The sequence below is a fragment of the Centropristis striata genome, chromosome 5, assembly GCF_030273125.1.
Source record: "Centropristis striata isolate RG_2023a ecotype Rhode Island chromosome 5, C.striata_1.0, whole genome shotgun sequence".
Lineage (NCBI taxonomy): Eukaryota > Metazoa > Chordata > Actinopteri > Perciformes > Serranidae > Centropristis > Centropristis striata.
This window is the reverse complement of record NC_081521.1, coordinates 10,309,990-10,334,989: the sequence shown is the minus strand read 5'-3', so window position 1 is coordinate 10,334,989 and position 25,000 is coordinate 10,309,990. Positions and strand designations below refer to the sequence as shown.

Sequence of the window (25,000 nt, the reverse complement as noted above, 5' to 3'; positions counted from 1 at the left end):
ATAAAGGCTATCGCGAGAATAAGGACATGTGTAACATCCCTCCTGCAGTATACAGCGGTAACCTCACCTAGTGGTAACCTCACCTAGCGGTAACCTCGCCTAACAACAGAAACACAGAGCTAATGGAAAATGGCGAAGCGTCAGGGAGACGAAAATGCTGAATATCTCAAAAAGAAAAAGAGAGGGTACCATGAAAGTTACATTAAGTTCGGCTTCATAGAAGCAATGGACAATTGGGGGGGTCGCCAAAGTTTACAATGGTAAAAATATGGGTCCGTCAAGAAAAAGGTTGGGACACTGCATTAGAGTAAAGAATGGCAGCTGGGAAAGACTCTGCCACGCCCTTTCAAATGGCCGCTCATTCGGCGTGTCTCCATTACAAAAAAAGGCCCCAGAGGGATTTACGAGACTTCGGAGGTGACATATGGTTTTCGATCACTGCGTAATCGATTAGCGACAGTTTCGACAGCATGCACAACAACTGCGGCTGCCGTCGCAAACTGTGCACAGTGTCCGCTGCTTATTGTAAACAAACTAGCATTCTAACTGTACACAAAGTGTCCGCAGCTGATGGTAAATTAACCGGCATTAAGCTGGACTGCACTATGAAAGGACAGAATATCACTTTGCTAAAATGCAACATGTAAAAATTAACAGAACCACAGGTTAAATATTTATAATAAAAAACAGTTGTGCAAAAAGAAACTGCAACTATTATAACAAGCTTCAGGTCTGAGATAGTGCAAAAAAATGTATTTATCTATTTTTTTTTGCACTATCTCAGACCTGAAGCTTGTTATCATAGTTGCAGTAAATACAATAATAAACACAATAACAATTAGAACAATATTTTGAGGTTGTATGCTGTGCACAATATTAGGCAAGCTTGATTAAAAAAAAATAACAATAACTTTAGTGTTCATTCCTTGGCTAGGTATCGATACTTTTGAAAATGAATATCGTATCCGGATACAACGTTTTAGTATCGATACCTTTTTGAATATCGATACTTTTGACAACCCTAGTGTGTGAATGAGCTAATTGGATAAAAGCGCTATTTAACTGTTACCATTTACCCCATAAACGGCCAGGGCGTTTTTGTGAGGGAGACCCGCCTCATTCTGGGTATTCAACTATAGTGTAAACGCACCTGTTAACTACATACTATTGGAAGGTATTGAATCCTACAGTTGTGTCAGTGTTCATGTGTAGCTCAGCTTGCCAGAGGACAGCCTTTATGTCATGATAGTAAGTAACTAAGCATAGATCTATAGGGCTTTCCTTTTTCCACTCAACCACGGGCAAACGATGACGACCCGCCCCCCCTTCTCCTTTAAAGTTCTGTTGCAGGAGACCAAAGAAAAAAAGCCTTTAAAAAAAGTCTCTGTAGTCCTGTTTCCATCAACAAATTTCAATGTGCATTTTGAGGATTTGCATGCAACCAGCCACAGTGAGGTGTAAATTGATAATGAATTGCATTTAACATCATTGACTCAAGATCATCAGTTAAAGTCACACCTTCAAGCGGGTAACCCTCTAGTAATGGAAATGCCGTGCTGAGTTATCCTGTCTTTGCTGCATTTTTATCACTTCTGTTGGGTCCAGTTCTGCCCCAGTAACATCTGATTGCATGTTTTCGATTTTTCAGATGGACGGCAGTGGAGCTGCCAGTTGCAGGAGGAAATTGAGGCTTCGTGCAGCAGAGTGCAGTACAAGGAGAAGGGAGGTTTTCTGCATGTCATCATGCACAAAAAGATTCCCTTTCACATCTGGCCTTCGCTTAAGGTGAGACACATAACATAGGATATTCCTCCTCACCCCTTTTTTAATGTGATATTTGTTAGCACATTCTATAAGTGCTTCTTTTATCTTTATTGAGGCCAACAGGTTACATACAACGTAGGATATTTTCCCTTCTTAAAAACAAAACATAATTTCTCTTAGATTTAAAGGTTCCTGATACATAGGAAAAGCAAATGAAAAGAAAAGTAAACTAAATCATAGAAAAGATAAGCGTCAGGATTTTCATTCTGTATCCATAGTTATATATTGACATTTTTTTAACATTTTAATGTATTAACATTATGAACAGTTCGAACATAAGAGGGAGTTTCAGTTTAATTCTCTGAAAGAAAATAAAGAAAGAAAAAGGGACATGCATATACATAGACAATTACAACAAAACAAAACAAAAAAAAAAGACTCAAACAAAATCTGATCTTAGGCCTATATGATCAACATACCTAGTCCATTTAGACCATATTCTAGAAAATGTGTCAGTCTTGATTTTGAGGGAGTAGGATAACTTTTCCATTGTATATATATATTAGTGCTTCAATGAGTACATTCATGTTTTGTCACAAAAATGTTATTAAAATTATAATATTATTATTATTATTAATGTTAATATTAATTAAGTTGCATTGAAACTGTAAATGGGTTCTTCAGCTCTCAGGTTGAATTATAAAATGTTTTGCCTCTGTATACACTTTTTCAGTCAAACAAGAAGGAGAAGGAGGCCGGACCTACAGAGACCAAAAAGGAAAAGGAAAGAGAGCTGGAGACGAAGCCTGTTGCCTTGGAGTCATTAGAAAAACCCAAACTGTCCTCCTCCCAGCCAAAAGCCCCGCCCCCCTCCTCACCTGCACACAGCGAGTCCAGACGCAACGGTGGCAAATCTGAGCGCGGTGTCAAGCGTGGCCTGAAAAACAAACCAGCGTGTGACAAGGCCACTACGGACTCTGTAGGGGGGAAAGGTGGAGCCGGAGATGGCTCAACCACCACCAGCACCACCACCACCACCAGCAGCACCACCAGCAAGCCTGTTAAAGTTGCACAAAGCGAGCCTCAGGAGCCCAGCGCCAAGCGCACCACCGCGCAACAGCCCCCGGCCACCAAGAAGGTCACGTCACCGGCCGACAGGGACGCAAACTCTGTAGAGTCCACAGTTGCAAGTGGGAAAGCGCCACACGCACACCTGCCCGCTGGTCGGAGCCCTCAGACACAACGCAGAGATGGAGACAACAGAGCAGAGAGACGAGGCGGCGGCCAGGAACAGAAAGCAGAAGTTGCCGTCGCTGCTGGCAGCCATACCAACAAAACTCAGGTGAGAGAAGCTGTGACATCCTGGGCGCCTTTCTGAACAATCCAGCTGGGTAGCTTTCATTTAGCACATCGAAACATACTTATTTATGAAGAGTTTGCATTTGTTGTCTGATTGCTGAATATTAGTGGCACAATTTTAGCCATGCTCTAATGTGTGGCCCAAAACAAACAAACAAACAAAACCTACTTATAGGCCTGTCATGATAACACGCTTTTAGGACTATATATTTTCCCAGAAACTATCACGATAAACGATAGTATTGTGGAGTACATCCTTTTCCAAAGCAATGGATTTTTAAATCTCAAGGATATTAAACATTGGAATTGAAATGTGGAAAATAAATATTAAAACATCCTAGATAAATGAAGAGTGGCGTGGCTCCTTTAAGGGCGTTTTCACACCTGAAAGTCCGAACCAAGGTCTGTGTTCTGCAGATACTTTGTGTACAGTTAGCATGCTGGTTTGTTTACAATAAGCAGCGGCCGCTTTGCAGTTAGCAATGGCGTCTGCACTGTTTGTGCAGCTGCTGAGCTGAACAGTGAAAGCTGAAATGTTCCCACACCACACTGGCTTTGGCACCAATTTCTTTTATTCCACCAAACTTTCTGGAGTTGTGCAGCTGTCGGGAAACTTAACTTAACACACTCACTATGCTTCAGCTGGCTAGCGTCCACACTGTGTGTGAGCCGCGCCTCCCACAGAGAGCAGGCTGAGTGACAGGAGAGGGACAGAAGCAGCGCTACTGGCTAAAATGTTAATGGCTAATGTAAACAAACACGCATGTAAACAAAAATGATGGAGTCCACAAAAACTATCGTGTCCATTTTTATATATCGAACGATAAGTCGCTATAGTAACTATCGTGACAGGCCTGCCTACTTAACGTCAGTCTGTAATGCTAACGTTAGCTTGAGCATCTGCAGTGCAGAGTTGTCAACTGTAATATTAGTCTGATATTCAACTGCAGGATTGTTTATTATCAATTAACTCTAAAATTCAAAGATATGAAGTTAAATATCACAGAAATCAGATAAAACTGATAAAAAAATAATAAGTATTAAAATAAAAAATAAGAATATTCATGTGAGGATAAACCAGAGAACCTTTGGGCTTTTTGCTTAAAAATGACTTAAATTACTTAGTTGCACGTCAGAATAGTTGTGACTTTCTGTCTATGGTACTAATAGGTTGAGTGAGTTTATTTCAGCTCTAAAGTTATCTGATGTGTCATAGTTTAATTTTGTTCTCTCTTAAAATGATTACACAAGAGCAGACTCCAACATAGCAGTGTGTCATTATTTCCTAATTATGTGGCTGTAGTATATGTTACTTTCGAGTGTCATAGTTACAAGTGGATACTAATGAGTAATGTTAAGTTTACCACAAATGTAATATAGTTTTGAATGTGGGCTTCACTAGTAATTTTAAAAGTTTAATTAGATGTTGAGGTTCTTAACTCTGTGGAGTCTTGGGCTGTTTTGACTCCTTTTCATTCTGTATAAACCACTTGTTGGGGTTTTTTTTCAGCACAACCTCACCTATATGACCTGATCATTTTTTCAGTTTGACTTACTGGATCACCATTTTGAACACAAAAAAAAACACACACACCGAAAACATGCAAACAAATGACAAAAAACACACAAAACACATTTTTTTAAAACAAAAAAACCCATAAAAAAACATAAAAACACATCGATAACGCATACATTTTTTACATAAAACGCACACAAAAACCCCCATAAAAACACACAAAAAATGACAAAAAAACACATTTAAAAACACACATAAAACGCATAAAAAAAAAAAAAAAATTTAAAACGCACAACAAAATACAAAAAACCCACAAAAATCACAAAAAAAAACTTTAAACACAAAAGATTACATTAAAATGCTGAATGCACACTGCATAATTTGAAAACATCTGCAAAAAAAGGGAAAATAACACTTGGTCGATGTGTTTTTTTTAACCTTTGCTGAAAAAGAGTTGACACACTAAATTGAACATGAAACGTTTTTCGGTTTTGACGTCTTGAAGAAGTCATGCTCTGAGGTTGAAACTATTCAGTCAGCATAAAATTGCTTGTTGAAGAGGTTTTGCAGTTTGTTTTGAAGAATTTATTTTAATTGTATATCAGTATAAACATATGTAATTTCAAATTATATAGACCATAATTAAAGAACTGGAATTTAATTTCTGGAGAGCACAATTGGATATTTTCCTCACACCACTCAATGCCATGATTGAATGAGATTAGAGCCAGTACGCCATCTGGCCTGTGTGGGTTCTGCCTCTTCAGAGCTTGGAAGAGACTCATTAGTAAACATTATTAAAGGCAAACACGCTGCTTGATTACTGCTTCTGCAAATGAACTCTGTGCTACCAACAGATAGTTCACACAGCAGCTTGCCTGAGTGTGCAGTGTAGTGAGGTGTCGGCACAGCAGCTAGTGTCAAAAAAGTCAACTTTGCAGATGCTTCAGCTCTCGTGAAAGAACGGGCTGATATTGATACCAGTGGCCCAACATTACAATGGCAATGACATTTGGAGGACAATTTGCATTCTGATCCTTATCGGTGTGAAACTGGAGCGGACCATAGAGGCGGTATACAGTCATGGAAAAAATGATGAGACCACCCTTGTTTTCTCCTTGCTTTCTTGTTCATTTTAATGCCTGGTACAACTAAAGGGACATTTATTTGGACAAATATAAGGAAAACAATAAAAATAGCTGATAAGAGTTTAATTTAAGAGCTGATATCTATATCTATTTCATTATGGTTTTCTTGGTAATGATTTTGGTTAACAGGAAAACCATGGAAAATGATAATTATTGCCACGACTGTATAGATCATGATAAAAGTATATTGTTATTATCGAGATATGAAATGACACCGGGATAGAAGACTATCAGGGCTCAAAGATTTCTAGGATGTAGAGAACATGGACATTAATTGGAATTCGAAATAAAAAACGTATACTTTTTTTTTTTTTAACAACTGCGTTGTTATAAAAATCTAGGTTTGTCTCACTATTGCAAGTGTTTTTTTGTGGGTTTTTCTATGCCGAATGAACAGAAGTAAAGCTGATGTTTTGGTTTCATATGGTGCATACTTCCTTCGTCCTTTCTCTCTTGGAAGTGCTAAGTGCATCCTTTCAGACCCCACTCAGGCCTCAGAGCTCTGCAGCGTCTCTGGAGTAATATTTCTATCAACTATATTATTAGAAATAATTTAGCATTACTACTGTTTATGATTGTGTTCTTTAAATTACCAACTCAAACAGGACGAGAAACATTGCATACACACATAGACACACAAGTAGACAGACATAAACAGACATTAATTTCATTAATATTCTTTGTATTTTAAATATTTGAATTGTTGAATTGTTATGAATGATTACATGATTAGACACTTTCTGAAGAAACAATGTGCTTAAATTGTGTTTTGTTTCAGTTTTGTAGAAATGATATGCGTCTAGAAAAAAATACTGGGTCTTAAATAGGGCTGGGCGATACGGACAAAAAAATCATATCCCGATATATTTAGGCTGAATATTGATATACAATATATATCCAAATATTTTTATCACAAAGTGAGAGCAAATGTTCAGTCAAAGTCAAATATGACAGGTCACAAGTCCTTTTTATTGAAACTGTTCATTTAAGTGAACATAAATACTGTACAACAGGAGGAGTACCTTTTTTTTTTTTTTTTTTTTACAAAGCTCCATAAAGTGCACATTTAAATAAAAAAATATCTTAAATAAAAATAGCCTATAAAATAGACCAATCTTTTTCTGAAATAAGTATATTCATATGAGAAAAGAATGATGAACATTACAAAAGAACTAAATATGACAAATCCTAGTAAGGGCAGCATTTATTTATATATATATTTTATATATATATAAAAAGAAAGAAAATGTAAGCTACATTGATATATGTGATATGGTCTGATTCCATATCACATTTAAAAATATATCAATGTATCTTTCATATCGATATATATCGCCCAGCCCTATTCAGTACCACGACAAAATGAAGAACAAAAGTCCAGGAACACAAAATACTTTTTACATGCTCTTTTTTTTTTCTGGCTATATCGCCCAACCCTAACCTCTCATTATATTCCTAATGTTAACTACAAACATGAATTTTAAAACATGTGATCTTATAATCACTATGCATTATAAACGCCTCCTAGGCAAAACCTCTTTTAAAAACTTTATCTTCAAACAATATACTTACAGCTACAAACCCCAGTAAGGGCAGCATTTATGTATGAAGAAATAAAAGAAATTTGAACTATAATAAAAAATATCCTAAATAAAAGCAGCAGCTTGCCTGGAGCAAGGATCACAGTGCAAATTTGAACTATATCGATATATGCGATATGGTCTAATTCCATATCACATTCAAAAATATATCGATATATTTTTAATATCGATTTATCGCCCAGCCCTAGTCTTAACCTATTGAAGCCTGGAAAGCGGATACGTCGTTTTGTAGTATCTGTATAAGCTCTCAAATACTTTTTGAATTTAATTTCTATCTGCTACAGAGGCTGAAAAATCTATTATTTAGTAGAAGCGTTGACACTTCTGTTGAATTTCCAGAAAAACTTCAGGTTTTAGGGGCTTATTTTAAAATCGCCCAGAGGTTTTACAGGCGTTTTAGACGTCAATGGGTTAAAGAGCCCTAGATTTTGGCTAAATTGATTTGATGTATGATTTCTCTTGTGTTTTTCTGATTTAGGTGGCAGAGAAGCAAAACCAGTCTTCAGACAGGTGTGGAGCGACAGCACACGGCAGCGATAGCCAACCAGCAGCTCCTGTTGGTACCAACGACTGCCTCCAACCCGTCGGCCTCAACAAAGAAGTGGACTCTACTTCTACGGAATCGCAGGGACAAAACACTGACTCTGAGCCAGAGAAAAAGCCTGTTGAGCAGGAATCAGAGCAGGATACTCTGATCCGCCAGCAGATTGAATCAAAAGACGCAGATTCGATATCGGCTGTCGGCACGGCTGCCAAACAAGGCCAGTCCCCTGGTCTGGCCCAGAGGCAAGGCAGCTGTGACGGAGAGGAGAAGCGGGACCAGTCCAAGGAGGAGCCTCCTCTTGAGATGAAACAACATGAAGGTTCGTTTAGAAGGTTTGGGGAATGCAGAGGGCCTTTCATTTTTATGTACCGTATTTCCTCAATTTAAAGCTGGGCCCCTATTAGGGTTGTCACGATACTAAAATTTTCAACTCGATCCCGATACTCAGGAAAATATTCGATACTCGATACCATTTCCGATACCACAAGGATAAAAACAAAGACACCAAAATTTTGCGGAAATATTTTTATTAACAAGAAAAATGCAACATGTTAAAATTGACAGAACCACAGGTTAAATATTTATAATAAAAAACAGTTGTGCAAAAAGAAACTGCAACTATGACAACACGCTTCAGGTCTGAGGTAGTGCATAAATAAATAAATACAATTATCGATTAAAATTAGAACAATATTTTGAGGTTGTATGCTGTAGGGTTGTCAAAAGTATCGATACTAAAATGTTGTATCCGGATACGATACTCATTTTCAAAAGTATAGATACGCCCCAAACGGCAACACACACAGCCGAAAATATTGTTCTAATTGTTATTGTTTATTGTATTTATTTATTTTTTGAACTACTTCAAACCTGAAGCTTGTTATCATAGTTGCAGTTTCTTTTTGCACAACTGTTTTTTATTATAAATATTTAACCTGTGGTTCTGTTCATTTTAACATGTTGCATTTTTCTTGTTAGTAAAAATATTTCTGTTAAATTTTGGGGTCTTTGTTTTTATCCTTGTGGTATTGAAAATGGTATCGAGTATCGAATATTTTCCTGAGTATCGGTATCGAGTTGAAAATTTTAGATTCGTGACAACCCTAGTATGCTGTGCACAATATAAGGAAAGCTTGATAAAAAAGACGTAGAGTCGGCTGTGTGTGTTGTTGTTTGGTTGCAGGTCGACTTTTCTCTGCTTCATTCTTGGACTTCAAGAGAGAAAATAACACTTTTCAATCACCAACATTGATGTAAACTTATTAACTCTATGCTTATGTATACTGACACTGTGTCAATTAAGTAATATGGGCATACTACGTGCCTGATTTATTTATTTACGTTGTTTATAATCATTAACGTGACGTCAGCCTTTAATTGCTAGCTGCGGCTAATGGCTAATAATAACACGGGCAACATTAATGCGAGCCACCAGCCACAATAACATCAGTAATAGGTCAGTTTGAAACGAAAGACACTAACCTGTGGAAATTCACTGTAAAGGCTGTAAAGGGTGTCGCTCCTTAAGATGTTATATGGTATCGATACTTTTGAAAATGAGTATCGTATCCGGATACAACGTTTTAGTATTGATCCTTTTTTGAGTATTGATACTTTTGACAACCCTAGCCCCTATTAATGACCGGCCTCATTTAGTAACCGGGTGTAAAAACTATTTTTAGTAAATAAAAGCCGGCCTCTTTTATAGGCCTGGTGTTTTACTGGTGTTATGTCAAAGTCTGTTCCCCCGTCGATATGTGTCCCCCTTACCTTAACCTAAACTTAAATCCTAACTCCAACCAAAGTGATGCTACGGAGAATACGGTATACAGTATATTACTGTAGCAAACACACAAAGTACTAGTAGTTTGTACATTGTCAGGTTTGTTCTTCTTCAGTTTGTCAGCACTGGTTTCTTCAGTGTAATATAAGTTTGTTGTAATAACTTCCTGCAGTCCGAGAGCCGATGGTGAACCTGCAGTTTGTGAAGAACGATTCGTACGAGAAGGGCACCGACCTGATGGTGGTTAATGTTTACATGAAGGGGATCTGCAGGGACACAACCAGGGTCATCTTCAGGGAACAGGACTTCACCCTCATCTTCCAGACAAGGTAATAAATGTGAATATGCTACAATAAGTCATGGTTGCACCATTTCAGCAGGCTGTAATTTCTTCAAAACCCAAGCAGTCACTGACCTGTCTGTGTCGTCCTTTCACAGTGATGGTAACTTTCTGCGGCTTCATTCAGATTGTGGACCAAACACAGTCTTCAAGTGGCAAGTCAAACTCAGGTAAGTGTCGGCAGTTACTGTTTCCAGTCATGTGACTTTTATATAATGGCGGCTGTGGCTCAGTTGGCGGCTGTGGCTCAGTTGGTAGAGCGTTCGTCCAGCCTACATGTTGAAGTATCCTTGAGCAAGATACTGAACCCCAAATGGCTCCCGATGCTGCGTTCATCGGTGTGTGAATGAATTCCCAATGGTGGCAGGTGGCACCAGTGTGCCCTGGTAGCCTCGGCCACCAGTATGAATGTGAGCGTAGTGTGTAGTGTAAAGCGCTTTGGATAAAAGCGCTATATAAGTGCACCCCATTTACCCATTATCTTTTTTTATCTTCTTTACTGCTTGTCTTTCTGTGAACTGATTTGTTCCAGGACACTTAGCCAGAATCAGGCCCCGTTTACATGAAGGGAAAAAGCAGATATTTCCATGCGGTTTGGCCTTTCATTTACACGAAGACCCCGTTTTTATCACGGAAACCGATTATTTCTAAAAACTCCGGGCAAAGTGGAGAATTTGAAAAACTCTGGTTATGTGTTGTCGTGTCAACTGGGAGAAAGGAGGTTTTAGGTTCTCATGCTCATTCTATCTATTTGTTTTGAAAGGAACAGGAAGTGGCTCGTGTTATTCGTTGTAGATTCTAAGGATTCTGATTGGCTTGCATGGCTTTATCCTTCTCCATACACTGCGCCCATATAATAGGTTTGGCATACTTATAATGGCGCGCGATGGCGTATTCATGCGAGTTGATGTAAATGACAACTTTTTTGACAAACGGAGGGGGGGAGATATTTGTTTCTCTAAATACCCTGCTATGTATAAACGTGGCCTCAGTATCGCCAACATGTTGTGGAGCTCTTATTTGTGCCGTGAGCCATGATTAAACAAAGCACGGTACCAAAGCACTAGTGCCAGATCAGGTTAAACTCATGACACAGATGTACAAAGCGAGTACTTTGTGGCCAGAGGCTCCAATCACCTCATTTTACTGTTTAAATTTCAGTTAAATTCTATGCAGTGTAGAAAGCATCATGAGACATTAATCCTGTGTCGTATTACTGAAGTACTTGTGTTGTGGTTGTTTCGGTTTGTACTGTTCAAAGTTCAAAGTTTATAGCTTTTTACTGTTTCCTGCTATTGTCCTTTCTTATATAAAAGTGTCTTTGAGTACTTTTATATAGCATGAAACAAATAAAATGTATGATTATTTTTACAATTTCTAAAAATTTGATTATTATTCAAGAAGAAATCATGCCATTTATTAACCCCCTGAAGCCCTTAACCGTCCAGCAGATTTAAAAGCATGGTTTATTAAAAAAAAAAAAATATATATATATAAATATATTACATTTTAAAAACTGTTATGCTGTTGCCATCAGCAATAGTGTTCAAATAAGTCCTTAAAATTGTGATATTTCATCAAAGTCACTTTACTATAAAGTAGGGTTGGGTGATATGGGCCAAAAGTCATATCCAGATATATTGAGGCTGAATTTCGATATACGATATATTGTGAGGGCAAATGTTCAAAGTGAAAACCAAATATGACATGTGACAAGTAGTTTTATTGAAACTGTTTATTTGAGTGAACATTAATACTGTAGAACAACAGGAGTACCTTTAAAAAAAAAAAAAAAAAAAAAAAAAAAAATCATGGCTCCATAAAGTGCACATTTAAATAAAACGGGTATCTTAAATAAAAGATGCAGCTTGCCTGGAGCAAGTGTCACAGTGCAAATTTGAACTATATCGATATATGATCTAATTCCATATCACATTTAACAATATATCGATATATCTTTTATATCGATATATTGCCCAGCCCTACTATACAGTTCTTACTTAAAATTTCTGCTAAAATGAAGTGTTCTAGATCCTGTAAGAAATCTTAAAATCTGCAGGGAAGCCATGAATGATTTGGCTGAAGCCAACAGTCAAAACAAAAACTTAAATAAATCTTCCTCTAATGATTTATGGCACTATAACTTCTGTCAATGATTGTGCTGTTTCCATAGAGAAGCAGGGCTTATATCTTCTAGTGAAAAAAAACAAGCCACAGTGAGTAAAATATAACAGGAGCAAAAAAAATAAAAATAAGGCTACAGGTTTAAACATTAAAATCACAACCAGGTCCAGACTTTCAAATCAAATCAACTTTATTTATAGAGCCCTTTAAGACAGCGTTAGCTGATAGAAAGTGCTGTACATGGCAGGACAGACCAACAATAAAAACAAAACAAGCAAAAACAACTAAAACAAAGCGAGTCTCATGCTGGGTAAAAACCAATAAATAAAAGTGGGTTTTAAAATGCATCTCAATTTTAAAATTAGTCTTAATTTTAAAATTAATCTTCATTTTAAAAAAAAACAAAGAACAAATAAAAACTAAACAAAAAGGCACACTCATATGAGATGCAGGTAGATGACTTTTTCTGAGTCATAATTAAATGTTTTTTAAGCAGATTGGTGGTGAGTTGTACCCTTTTGTCCCTCTTTCTGTTGTCTCCTTCTCTTTTTGAATCTGACCCATGTACATTTGTCACTCGTGCTTCAGGAACCTGATCCAGCCTGAGCAGTGCAGCTACTCCTTCACCCCGTCCCGACTGGACATCACTCTGAAGAAGAGACACAGCCAGCGCTGGGGGGGTCTGGAGGCCCCCGCCACACAAGGTCTGCTGCCAGGATTCTACTTGCCAACACTATCTAGTAATTAGGTCATAATACCAGAATTTTACACTTTCATACAAGACTAGTATAAGAAAAAAACAATACTTGAAACCTCTTTCAATACTAGGGCTTGGCGATATGGACCAAAAGTCATATCCCAATATTGTTATTGCAAAGTGAGAGCAAATGTTCAGTCAAAGTTAAATATGACATGTCACAAGTAGTTTTATTGAAACTGTTTATTTAAGTGAACATAAAAACTGTATAACAACAGGAGTACCTTTTTTTTTTTTTTTTTAAATCAAAGCTCCATAAAGTGCACGTTTAAATTTAAAAAAATCTTCAATAACAATTGTCTATGAAATACAATAGGCCAATCTTTTTCTGAAATAAATATATTTATATCAGAAAAGAATAACAAACATTACAAAATAACTAAATATGACAAACCCAAGTAAGGGCTGCATTTTTATATATATATATATATATATATATATATATATATATATATAAAGAAAGAAAGACAATTTAAGCTATATCGATATATGCGATATGGTCTAATTCCATATCGCATTAAAAAATATATCGATGTATCTTTCATATCGATATATATCGCCAAGCCCTATTCAGTACCATGACAAAAAGAAGAACAAAAGTCCAGGGACACAAAATACCTTTTACATGCTCTTTTTTTTTTTTTTTTTCTGGCTATATCGCCCAACCCTAACCTCTCATTATATTCCTAATGTTAATCACAAAGAAGAATTTTTGTGTGTGTGTGTGTGTGTGTGTGTGTGTGTGTGTGTGTGTGTGTGTGTGTCTGTGTCTGTGTGTGTGTCTGTCTGTCTGTCTGTCTGTCTGTCTGTCTGTCTGTCTGTCTGTCTGATGCAAGTGTATGTGTACTTTAGGGGTGCTCTCGGTAACAGGAATTTGAACTTGGTAACTTAGCTAGTAAGTAGATATGGGTGTCTCTCCTGTTAGCCTTATGTGGCTTACAGACTTTGTGTGAGTGTGAGACACTCCAGGCTTGATGCCCTTGAGAGCCCATCAGATGTTTCCAAGTGGGAATAAAGAACAGTAACAGTTTATTATATCAGTCTGTCATTTCTAAATGACCTCTCAATAAGTTTACTTGGAAGTATTCCAGAAATTTAATTTTCTTCTCTAATTAAAGGAAAATAAGTGACAACACACAGGTCAACTGAACACGCCAAAAATGTGTGTAAAGTGTGATTCCAAATATATGGAAACTAAAATTTGTAATTTTAAATGCACACTGAATACAGTCATGGAAAAAGTATTAGACCACCCCTTTTCTTAAATTTCTTGTTCATTTTAATGCCTGGTTCAACTAAAGGTAGATTTGTTTTGACAAATATAATGACAACAACAAAAATAGCTCATAAGAGTTTCATTTAAGAGCTGACATTTCCCATGGTTTTCTTGATAATAACCAAAATCATTATCAAGAAAAACATGGAAAATTGGGTGGTCTAATAATTTTTTCCATGACTGTATATGAAGGGAACTTCTTTTAAGGAAACCCTGCTTTTCTTAGTAAAATTGGTACCAAAGATATACATAACCATATATGGTTCCTTACCTTTTCTTTAAGATGCATGTTAGATGAACTCAAGTATCCTTCATCAACAACCCCGGTCAGTTTAGAACAAATTTGTGGACATGCATACATTATATGTATGTTACAATCCCAATTCCAAAAAAAGGTGGGACCTTGTTTAAAAATGTAAGTTAAATAGAATGTGGTGATTTTCTCATCCTTTGTGACATTTATTCAATTGAAAATGGTAGAAAGACAATATATTATGTTGAAACTGATAAACTTATGCTTTTTTGAATATACAATCTATTTAATTGGGAATCACTGCTCCAACATACAAAAATAAAATGTAGTAGTCTGGTAGTTGCAGACCTACACATTTAAATCATTACCCAGGTTTCATGTCTAAACAGCAAAATATGGGAATTATCCTATAGTTTAAGTAGCAGTTTAAGTACCGTAGTTGGGTTGTTATGGGTGTCTGAAATCTTTGAAAAACTTAAATAATGTGCTTGAAACTGCATGAAATTTAGGTAATGTATGATGCAAAGATCACTTGTTAACAAGCGACACATGTTGAAACATGAAACGTTACCTTGAATGCACCTGGAAAATACTTGAAAACTGCTTGAATTTGACTTTGGAAAAGGTGTAGGGACCTTGTATATTAACTAGGAATCAGTTTAAATTGGTCTGATTTTATGAAATTATTATAAATTATGCTAAATTAATTTAAGTAGCTTAGTATTATGTATGTGTGCATATGTAGTATGCCTTAACCCTTTGATGCACAACATGGGTCTGAAGCATGGGTGTCAAATTTGCGGCCCGTGGGCCAATTGTGGCCCTCGTGACGATATTTTGTGGCCCCCACCTCTATATGAAAGTTTAATGTGAGTTTTATATGAATGGCACTTTACCATGTTGTGTGTGGAAGGTCCCTTTTTATTACTTTTTTTGGTAATTTTGTGTCTTTTTTTAAATAATTGTGTGTCTTTTTTGGTCATTTTGTTTCTTTTTTTTTAATAATTTTGTTTCTTTTTTGGTAATTCTGTGTATTTTTTGTCATTTTGTGTCTTTTTACTATTATTATTATTATTATTATTATTATTATAGTATTAGGTCATTTCATTTTAAATCAAATTTGGATGAATTAGTCATTTTTGACCCATGTGTGTAAAACTGTATAATACAAAACTATTTTTCTTCATATAGTATGGATATATATATATATATATATATATATATATATATATATATTATGATCGGTTGTAATAAAAAAGATATTCAAAGAATATTTGGACTATTCGATCATAACATAAATTAATTTAAAAAGATAAACATGGGAAATGAATGCAGGTCATTTTTGACCCATGTTGTGCATCAGAGGGTTAATAAAAAGGCTTTAAATGCTAAATGTTATCCACATAAAAGTTGACACCTTTATTGTCCGCTACTGCTCAGCCTCCTGCTGCAGACCTTATTTTCTCACCACAGACTCTATTGTCCTCTGTTTAAGGTGCAGTGGGTGGCGCCAAGGTTGCTGTGCCCTCCAGCCCTTCCTGCATTGAGAAGAGCCAGCCAGGCAGCAGCCAGCACAGCCTGCCAGCCAAGGAGGAGCCTCCCAGGGTGGGAGAGGAGAAACCCAAGCCCCCTAAGGCCTCCTCCCGAGTGGAGGATGGCGGTCTGGACACTGTGGCTCCTCGCACTGTCTCTGAGCATGTTGCCATCACCAAGCCAGAGCCCACTGTTACCACGGTGAGCACAAAGACATGTTTAGGTTTATTTTAGGGCCGGGACTTGATTAAAAAATTAATCTAATTAATTAGAGGCTTTGTAATTAATTAATCGAAATTAATCACATTTTAATCGCATATAAATATTTGACCTGAGAACAGTGAGAAGTAATTTTTTTCACATGGATTTTTTAGTATACCATTGAATAATGACTGAATACTTAAGCTTAAGCAACAAAAATATTGTTTATTTTTGTTCAAGTCCAACAGACCAGTGCAATTTTTGCCATTAAGTGTAGCAATAGCATATTTTGAAATTTTGAAATTCTTACTGTATTTCTCTTGCAATCTGACTATATCCATCTATAGACTATAGATAATCACATGTTCAATGTAAACAATAATGAGAAGCCTATCTGAAATGAAGACCGTTCCTCCTAAAAGTGTAACACCATCGCTGTTGGTATGGTTCAGTGAAATCTCCTCCTTTTTAGTATGTAAGTACTCATCTAAAACATGCAATTTATAACAGGTGTAAGATACTGGAAAAACCTGAAAATTTACCTTGAAAGTCCTTGAAAAATGCTTGAATTTGACCACTGCTAAGGTGTATGAACTCTCGTATTTGTGCTTTCCACCTCAAACTCTCAACAACAAAGATTCCCAGGAATCTTTGTTGTTGAGACTTGAGGTATCTCAAAGGAGAGTACTGTTGTATTTATTGTGTTGTTTGCAAAGAGAAAGTTTGGAACAGGAGAGACATTGACAATATAAACTTGATTCACTGTGACAATGAAAATGAAATGATTGTGTAAATCTTTGCCGTCTCAGCCCAAACCGACCTGCATGGTGCAGCCCATGACTCACGCACCTCCTGCCAGCAACGAGCGCCATGAAGAAGAGGAGGAGAAGAAAGTGTGCCTGCCTGGTTTTACAGGATTGGTCAACCTCGGCAACACCTGTTTCATGAACAGCGTCATCCAATCCCTGTCCAACACCAGAGAACTCAGGGATTATTTCCATGGTAAACAGCATCTACTCACCCATATAAAATATAAATTAAAATGAGTACAGGTATATCATATGCCAATCTGATAAAATGTTTTTATGTTGACTCTATTACATTCTATTACATTACATCTTTGTAAAGATAATGCGGTTATAATTATTGCCTCGTTAATTCTGGTTATATTGGATGCCTCTGCTTGCATATTAGTCCCAGCCACTGTTAACATGGGCACAAAAGTGGTTCCAAGTGGTCCACAGGGGCCAATATAATGAGGACTGTAACTTCCTCTGGTTTTATCTGAGTATGCAAAAAAAGACTTGAGTTTCTGCAGTTCAAGCATTTAACATATTGGAATAGTTGCTGCAAAATTAAAGTCACTTTGGACATGATGAATGTAGGGAAGATACATGAGCTGATTAAACTGCTATATATCACATATACATTTATAAAGGACTATAGAGTCTATATTTTCTTACATTCATGAAGCAATAACCAGAAGCAAAGACAAGGAGGATAAATTCTTGCAACACAAACTGAGCCTTGTACATTTAAAATGTTCAGGAGCCAGAATGACGCTACAATATTAGCTAGCTTGGTTAGCAACGTGCAGTTGTTTTCCAAAATGATCAGCTGACATCTTAGGCTACGTTCAGACAGCAGGGCTTAATGCTCAATTCTGATTTTTTTGTGGAATCCGATTTTTTTTGCAAGGTCGTTCACATTTCCAATTAAATGCGACTTGTATGTGATCTCCAGTGTGAACTTTAAACGTACCAAAAGTGTCCCGCATGCGCATTGTAGGACACGGCGACGTCACACGCAGCGGGCGTGCTCAGTGTTTACGGAAGTAGCGGAAAACATGGCCGCCAGCAGTAAGCCTATGTATGATGAATGCGACCTGGCCGTTCAGACTGGAGTCGCATGTCAAAAGATCAGATATGTATCGGTTTTTGGACCACATATCCAAGTGGCCTGGATTGCATTTGAAAAAATCGGATCTGTGTCGTTCAGACTGTCATTAAAAGATCAGATGCAGGTCGCATAGGGGCGAAAAAATTGGATTTGGGTCACTTCAGGCTGCAGTCTGACCGTAGAGTGACATAATGTTGCAATGATGTTTGATGAACTAACAAAAAAAATGCATGGAAAAGGTATTGCTGCCTTGCCATTGGCCAATACATATTTGCGTCCCCCAGCAGTGAAAGAATATATACAGTCGTGGAAAAAATTATTAGACAAACAACTAAAGGTACATTTGTTTGGACAAATATAATTATAACAACAAACAAAAGCTCATTAGAGTTTAATTTAAGAGCTGATATCTAGACATTTTCCGTGGTTTTCTTGATAATAACCAAAATCATTGTCAATAAAACAATGTTAAATGTCTAGATATCAGCTCTTAAATCAAACTCTAATGAGCTTTTGTTTGTTGTTGTCATTATATTTGTCCAACCAAATGCACCTTTATTTGTACCAGGCATCAAAATTAACAATTAATTGAAGAAAACAAGGTTGGTTTAATATTTTTTTCCATGTTGTTTGCTATCAACAACCTATTTGGGACCAGGCTATTTCTTGGGAAATAAAGTTAAAAGTTGCATACTACTACATTTTAGTTTTTGTCCAGTCTCTCTTACTCCATCTGTTCTTGAATGCACTCTGGCGAAGAGTGTCCAGTACCCAGCATGCCGTTCAGCAATGTAACAGTTAATAGGGCTCTCCAGTCAGTCAGACAGACATTCCTTACATTTCAGTTAGATGAAAGATTTATCTGAACTATTTTCACTCACCGTGTCTCAATAGTGTTTCAGGCTTGTTTTCACATTAATCCTAATCGAATTGTTCCAAGGTAGTTTTTCTATGATAACTTTCCACGTGTCCATGCTTCATCTCCATCTTGGTCAAAGCTCCAAGTGACTTCTGTGATTGATGTCTGCATCCATTATCTCACGGCTGTATTTTTGTGCCCCCTGCAGATCGAGCATTTGAGGCAGAAATCAACTGCAATAATCCGCTTGGAACAGGAGGCAGGCTAGCCATAGGCTTCGCTGTGTTGCTCAGGGCCCTTTGGAAAGGAACACATCATGCCTTCCAACCATCAAAACTCAAGGTATACAAGCAGCATCTTGAGATTTCCTTCATGAATTATTCACTTAATCTTTCGTACTTGCTGTTCCTTCATAGAGGTGTTTTACTTTAGAAGTATGCAATCTGTCTTTGACTGCCTGGATCACATTGTTAAACATTCAAATTTCCCTCAGGGGAAACAACTGAACATTTGAGCTGACAACAGACAATTTTTATTTTACCTTTATTTTACCAGGAAGTCCCTTGAGATAGGAATCTCTTTTTCAAGGGAGACCTGGCCAAGATTGGCTGCCAGTTACAGATTAAAATGACAGTGACAAAACATGGCAACATATAGTAAAAACAGCAGAAAAGAAAAATAGGCTATACACAATTATGCATACAGAAAGGGACTGAATCCAACTCAGGTAAAACAAGTGCACTTTTCAGTAACATGGACCGTTTGAATTGCTTTAAATTTTCTCAGGGACAATAGGTCTGTAAAATGTAACACAGTTTGCAGATTACTCCAAGACCATGGGGCAATGTAGGAGAAGACTTTTTTGCCTCACTCAGTGAGGACTCTAGGAACATGGTAGGTGATCCATTTAGAGGAACGCCGCTGATCATTGCTATTGATCTGTGTCAGGAGGTTACATCAGTAAAACAGGAGGAGACCCAGTATGGCCTGTAGATGAAGATGCGCAAATGGGGTTTTCTGCGTAAATTAAGTGAGGGCCAGTTGACTAAGCTGTACAGCACACAGTGGTGAGTATGAGGACCAGAATTAGTGATGAAAAGTAGTGCACTGTGGTATACAGTATCTAATAGATGGAGAGTAGAAGATGTAGCATGCATATAGAGATCATCCCCATAATCCAGTACACTTAAGAAGGTAGCCTGTACAAGTTTTTTCCTGGCTAACATAGTGAAGCAAGCCTTATTTAGAAAATAAAATCCTAACCTTGGTTTCAGCTTTTTTTAGGGTTTTAAGGTTCTCTATATGGGTTTTATAAGACAAATTCTCATCAAGCCAAAAACCCAGATACTTAAATGATGACACTTTTTCAGTTACACCTCCACTTTGAGTGTAGCGATTTACATCACTTTTGCTTTTGGACTGTGTCTTAGTAAAGGTCATGGTTTTCTTTGCATTTAGAGCTAACTTGAGGCCACTTGGTGAGATCTGAAGTTGTTTAAATCCAACCTGAAGCTCCTTGATGGCTTGACTCAGGGGTTGAGTATATTGAGTATACCACAGTGTCGTCTGCATAAAGGTGGATGATCAGTGTTTTAATCTGCCTTCTCCTTCCTCTTTGTTTGTAACTGCACAGGCGATTGTGGCCAGTAAAGCCAGTCAGTTTACAGGCTACGCCCAGCACGATGCCCAGGAGTTCATGGCTTTTTTGCTGGATGGGCTCCACGAGGACTTGAATCGCATCCAGAATAAACCTTACACAGAGACGGTCGACTCTGATGGACGTCTGGATGAGGTGGGTGTTTTTTGAGATATTTAAAGGTGGTCTGGTTTTGAAGTCTCTGGCAGGAAAAGCTTTGCTGTTTGCTGCTGAGATCAGTCACTTGTTTTTAAACCCTTGTGCATTATTGGCAACACCTCTGGCTTTTATAACATACATTTTGGCAAGAGTCTAAAGTTTAAAAAAAAAAACATTTCTTTTTTTTTTGAACATTTTTTTAATTCATTTTCAATAAGAAGAGAACTAGTAGTAAGAACTAGTTGCACAATGAAAAGCAGGCAAACCTCGCTGCATACACATACATACAAAATAAATAAAAAAATTTAAAGTACATACATAAAATATTTATACTAACAATTTTATTCTAACAATAATTACAAATAATAATAATAAATAAATATAAATACATTTAAAAGCGGTTACACTCAATAGCCTTACAGATAAATATAATCTACTGTTGCTTGAGAAAGTCCATTAAGGGACCTCTTCAAATTCTTGCGCTTTAACCCTAATTACATACGTCAGGTCTTCTAATGTAACACACATTGCCATTTCTCTAATCCAAGATTGTGTAGAAGATACTTCAGTCTCTCTCAAAATGAAAATAATTTAATTTAATTTGGGAGTTCAAGCTCGGCTCCTATAATAACTCTATGATAAACGAAATGCAAAACCAAAACACAGAAGCCTCCACGGAAACCCATTCAAACTATTTTTGATCCCACAACCATTACAGCATACAGTAATGCTTTGTATTATATCAGAGTTTCAATCAGAGCCATAACTTCAACATTATGTTTTTACCATATTTCTCATGTTTGCCCTATGGGGCAAATACATTATATTTACCTGGTTTCCACTGGAGTTTTTTCAGCTGTTATGAAGCACTGCAGTGTTTGATTCAACACATCAAAATCAGTCATGCATGCTGCTAATCACTTACAGAACCCAGTCTGGAAAAAAAAATCCTGCAAGCATCTAGTATACAGGAAATGAATCAATTTTATGAAGGTTTTCTATCATGCAAAATAGAGAGAATCAGAATCAGAAAGCCTTTATTGTCATTGCACAGGGTAGTACAACGAAATTTGCCATCAACCCGTCCAAAACGTATAAAACACACACAAACAATATGACAGAAGTGAACAGGACAGGAAGACAGAGATGAAGAGAAAGAAATACAGCACAATGTGAGGAGAGGAAAGGAGGAAAAAAACTCAACATAAGGATTATGTAAACCATCTGCCATTTCAAATGGTTAAAATTCAGAAAATGAATGAATATTTGGTAGTTATGATCAGGACTGAAGATGGTTAAAAATGCTAATGAGGTGAAAGTGGAAAATAATATTAAAATATAATTTTTAAAAACCCAACCCTCCAATATACAATATGTGGATTGAGAACGTCTGGGAAATCTATCACATGGAACAAATAACTTACTCCTTTAGGCTTCCAAAAGATATATTTGTTAGCAGATGGAGACCTGCCATGACCATATTAATGCAATAATTTCATGTTACCTTTATTTTATTTTACTTTATTTCACTTCATTTAATTTGATTTATTTCCATTTTACACAGTTTATTATTTAATGACTTATTGTTTGTTTGTGTTACTTTTGTTTAACCATGTCATTTATACATATTTGACCTGATGTATATGCTTTAATGCTGTATTAAGCAGATCACAAATGAAAAACAGCAGACTAAATGTGAATTTGTATATACATATATATATGTCTGTATAAGCTGCAAAAAAGAAATAAAATTTAAGTTTATATATATATATATATATATATATATATATATGTCTGTATGAGCTGCAAAAATTGAAATAAAATTTAATATATATATATATATATATATATATATATATATATATATATATATATGAAATTGTGCAGCCGTTTTTGAAAAAACAAGTTGTTCTGATGCACAAATGTTCAGTTTAATCACTTGAAATTGAATCTTTCAGTTTAAATCTCAGTTTTGTCAGGATAACAAAGTAAAAAAAACCCTGTTTGGGGATGTTTTTATTGAAATAATGAATAATGACATTTTTGTCAAGCCTTGGGCTGATGATGTGTTTTGTCTGCTGGTGCAGGTGGTGGCGGAGGAGGCATGGCAGAGACACAAGATGAGAAATGATTCCTTTATTGTGGACCTCTTCCAAGGCCAGTTCAAATCCAAGCTTGTCTGCCCCACATGCTCCAAGGTAACGCACAATATCTTTCCATTAAATATTTCACTTTCTCCACATGTAAATGCTTTTAAATGTGACGACTGACCTACTTCCCTTCCCTTCTCTTCACTTCTGTCTTTTTCCTCAGGTGTCCATCACCTTTGACCCTTTCCTCTACCTGCCCGTGCCCTTGCCCCAGAAACAAAAGGTGCTCTCAGTTTTCTACTTTGCTAAGGAACCTCATAAAAAACCCATTAAGGTAAGATAAACTAACTGGTTTCCACTCTCCATTCAAACATACTGCTCAGGGTCAATGAACAATGTCATGCAGAAATGTGGCTTATCTGACAAAATGTAAATATATCTTCTATATGACCCACTCTCTAATCTACTTTTATGAATATATTTCTTAGTTTCTGGTCAGTGTCAGCAAGGAGAACTCCAGCACTGCTGAAGTCCTCGAGTCCATCTCCAGGAGTGTCAGGGTCAAACCGGAGAACCTCAGACTGGCAGAGGTTTGATATTTCACATGTTCATTTCACTCTTTGGTTTTCTTATGTGTACAGTTGCCAATGCAAAGAACTGTAACCACTAGGGCGGTATGGACCAATAGTCATATCCCTATGTATTTAGGCTGAATATCTATATACGATATATATATCCCGATATATGAGAGAAGTCAAAGCCAAATATGACATGTCACAAGTAGTTTTATTGAAACCGTTTATTTAAGTGAAATAAATACTGTATAACAACAGGAGTACCTTTTTTAAAAAAAAAAAATCAAAGCTCATTTAAAGTGCACATTTAAATGAAAAAAAAAAAAATCTAGCTTCAGCTTGCCTGGAGCGAGGGTCACAGCGCAAATTTTTTAATTTTTTAATTTTTTTAATTTTTTTTATATTAACGAATAAACAAAAAAGAACAGTGGATTACTTATTAGGAGCCACAATATGAAAACAAGACACTAAAACACAATTCTAGACAACAAAGACTCGGAAACATTTTTACAAATTAGACATAATGTACACACAAATAACATAAATAATATAAAGGACAACCACAACAACAACAATGAAAACGATGATACACCGGTACAAAGCCACATGGCGAAAACAGACAAACAAACAAACAAACAAAAAATGAATAATAATAATAAATATTTCTGTTTGGGTCACAGCACAAAATTGAACTGTATTGATATATGTGATATGGTCTAATTCCATATCACATTTAAAAAGATATTGATATATATCTTTTATATGGACATATTGCCCAGCCGTAGTAACCACTGTTGGCAGGCTAACTTCTGTATAAACAAGGCATGGGCAATATGTTACAATTTTCCAACCGGACATCGTCAGCAATATATATTTTAAGGTGTGTGTATCCCAGGGCCCCACCCCTCACCATAGTATCAGCTGTCTCTCAGCTTTCTAGGCTCATAAATAGACATTAAAAATGTCAAACATGTAAATATTCTCATACCTATTTTCCTATTTAACAAAAATACAACTGTATGCCTACTCAATTCAAGTTTCTCTCATTAACAGACCATCTTTATTGCCCGAGAATCAAAATAAGTCACAAAAACAGTTTTGATTTATTATTAGTTGAATATGGTCCTACAGCTGTTGCTGTCTTCTTGGTGCCAGCCTGAGCTCTCAGGGCCTAATGGGCATAACAATCATCCAAAAAATTAAAACATCTTCTTATGTACTCGTCTGTGGCTGACATGCAATGTATTCATTGTCCCACCACACAGCCCCAGTATAGACCAACTTGCTAGACTCACTTGGTTTTGCAGTAACGACCAAACAAGCTGTTGACTAATACGAAGCATGGAGATTCAGCTGCTAAAGCTGTCAAATTAACAATTTAATGCTTCATACACAGGCTCTTTGTCACAGTGAAGGGAAGCACTTTGCCATTTCCAGACGAATGACAACTTCTAGCGAGCTTGCTCTCTCCACCATGCTTTAACGCTGCATTTTCTCCTTTTTTGTTTTTTTTCCCACAAATAAACAAGAGTGCAGCACTGAAACAGGCGTGGAGGGAGAGATGTAAAGAAACAGAGAAAAGA

At 36.6% G+C, this 25,000-nt stretch overlaps 1 protein-coding gene across 2 annotated transcripts in view; it reads left to right on the top strand.

Annotated features, from left to right (window-relative positions):
- The window catches only part of usp19 (ubiquitin specific peptidase 19), a 55,219-nt gene that overhangs the window by 12,006 nt on the left and 18,213 nt on the right, over positions 1-25,000 (top strand). Inside the window, exons 4-16 of one of the 2 annotated variants that reach the window (XM_059333797.1) lie at positions 1,649-1,785; positions 2,498-3,106; positions 7,867-8,251; positions 9,888-10,044; positions 10,154-10,225; positions 12,768-12,883; positions 15,967-16,199; positions 17,009-17,201; positions 19,166-19,299; positions 20,591-20,749; positions 22,840-22,950; positions 23,066-23,176; positions 23,331-23,432. In XM_059333797.1, coding sequence (XP_059189780.1) covers positions 1,649-1,785; positions 2,498-3,106; positions 7,867-8,251; positions 9,888-10,044; positions 10,154-10,225; positions 12,768-12,883; positions 15,967-16,199; positions 17,009-17,201; positions 19,166-19,299; positions 20,591-20,749; positions 22,840-22,950; positions 23,066-23,176; positions 23,331-23,432 — 2,519 coding nt within the window. Of the gene's footprint in view, positions 1-1,648; positions 1,786-2,497; positions 3,107-7,866; positions 8,252-9,887; positions 10,045-10,153; positions 10,226-12,767; positions 12,884-15,960; positions 16,200-17,008; positions 17,202-19,165; positions 19,300-20,590; positions 20,750-22,839; positions 22,951-23,065; positions 23,177-23,330; positions 23,433-25,000 lie in introns of both variants that reach the window. The other variant, XM_059333796.1, reaches the window with a different exon arrangement.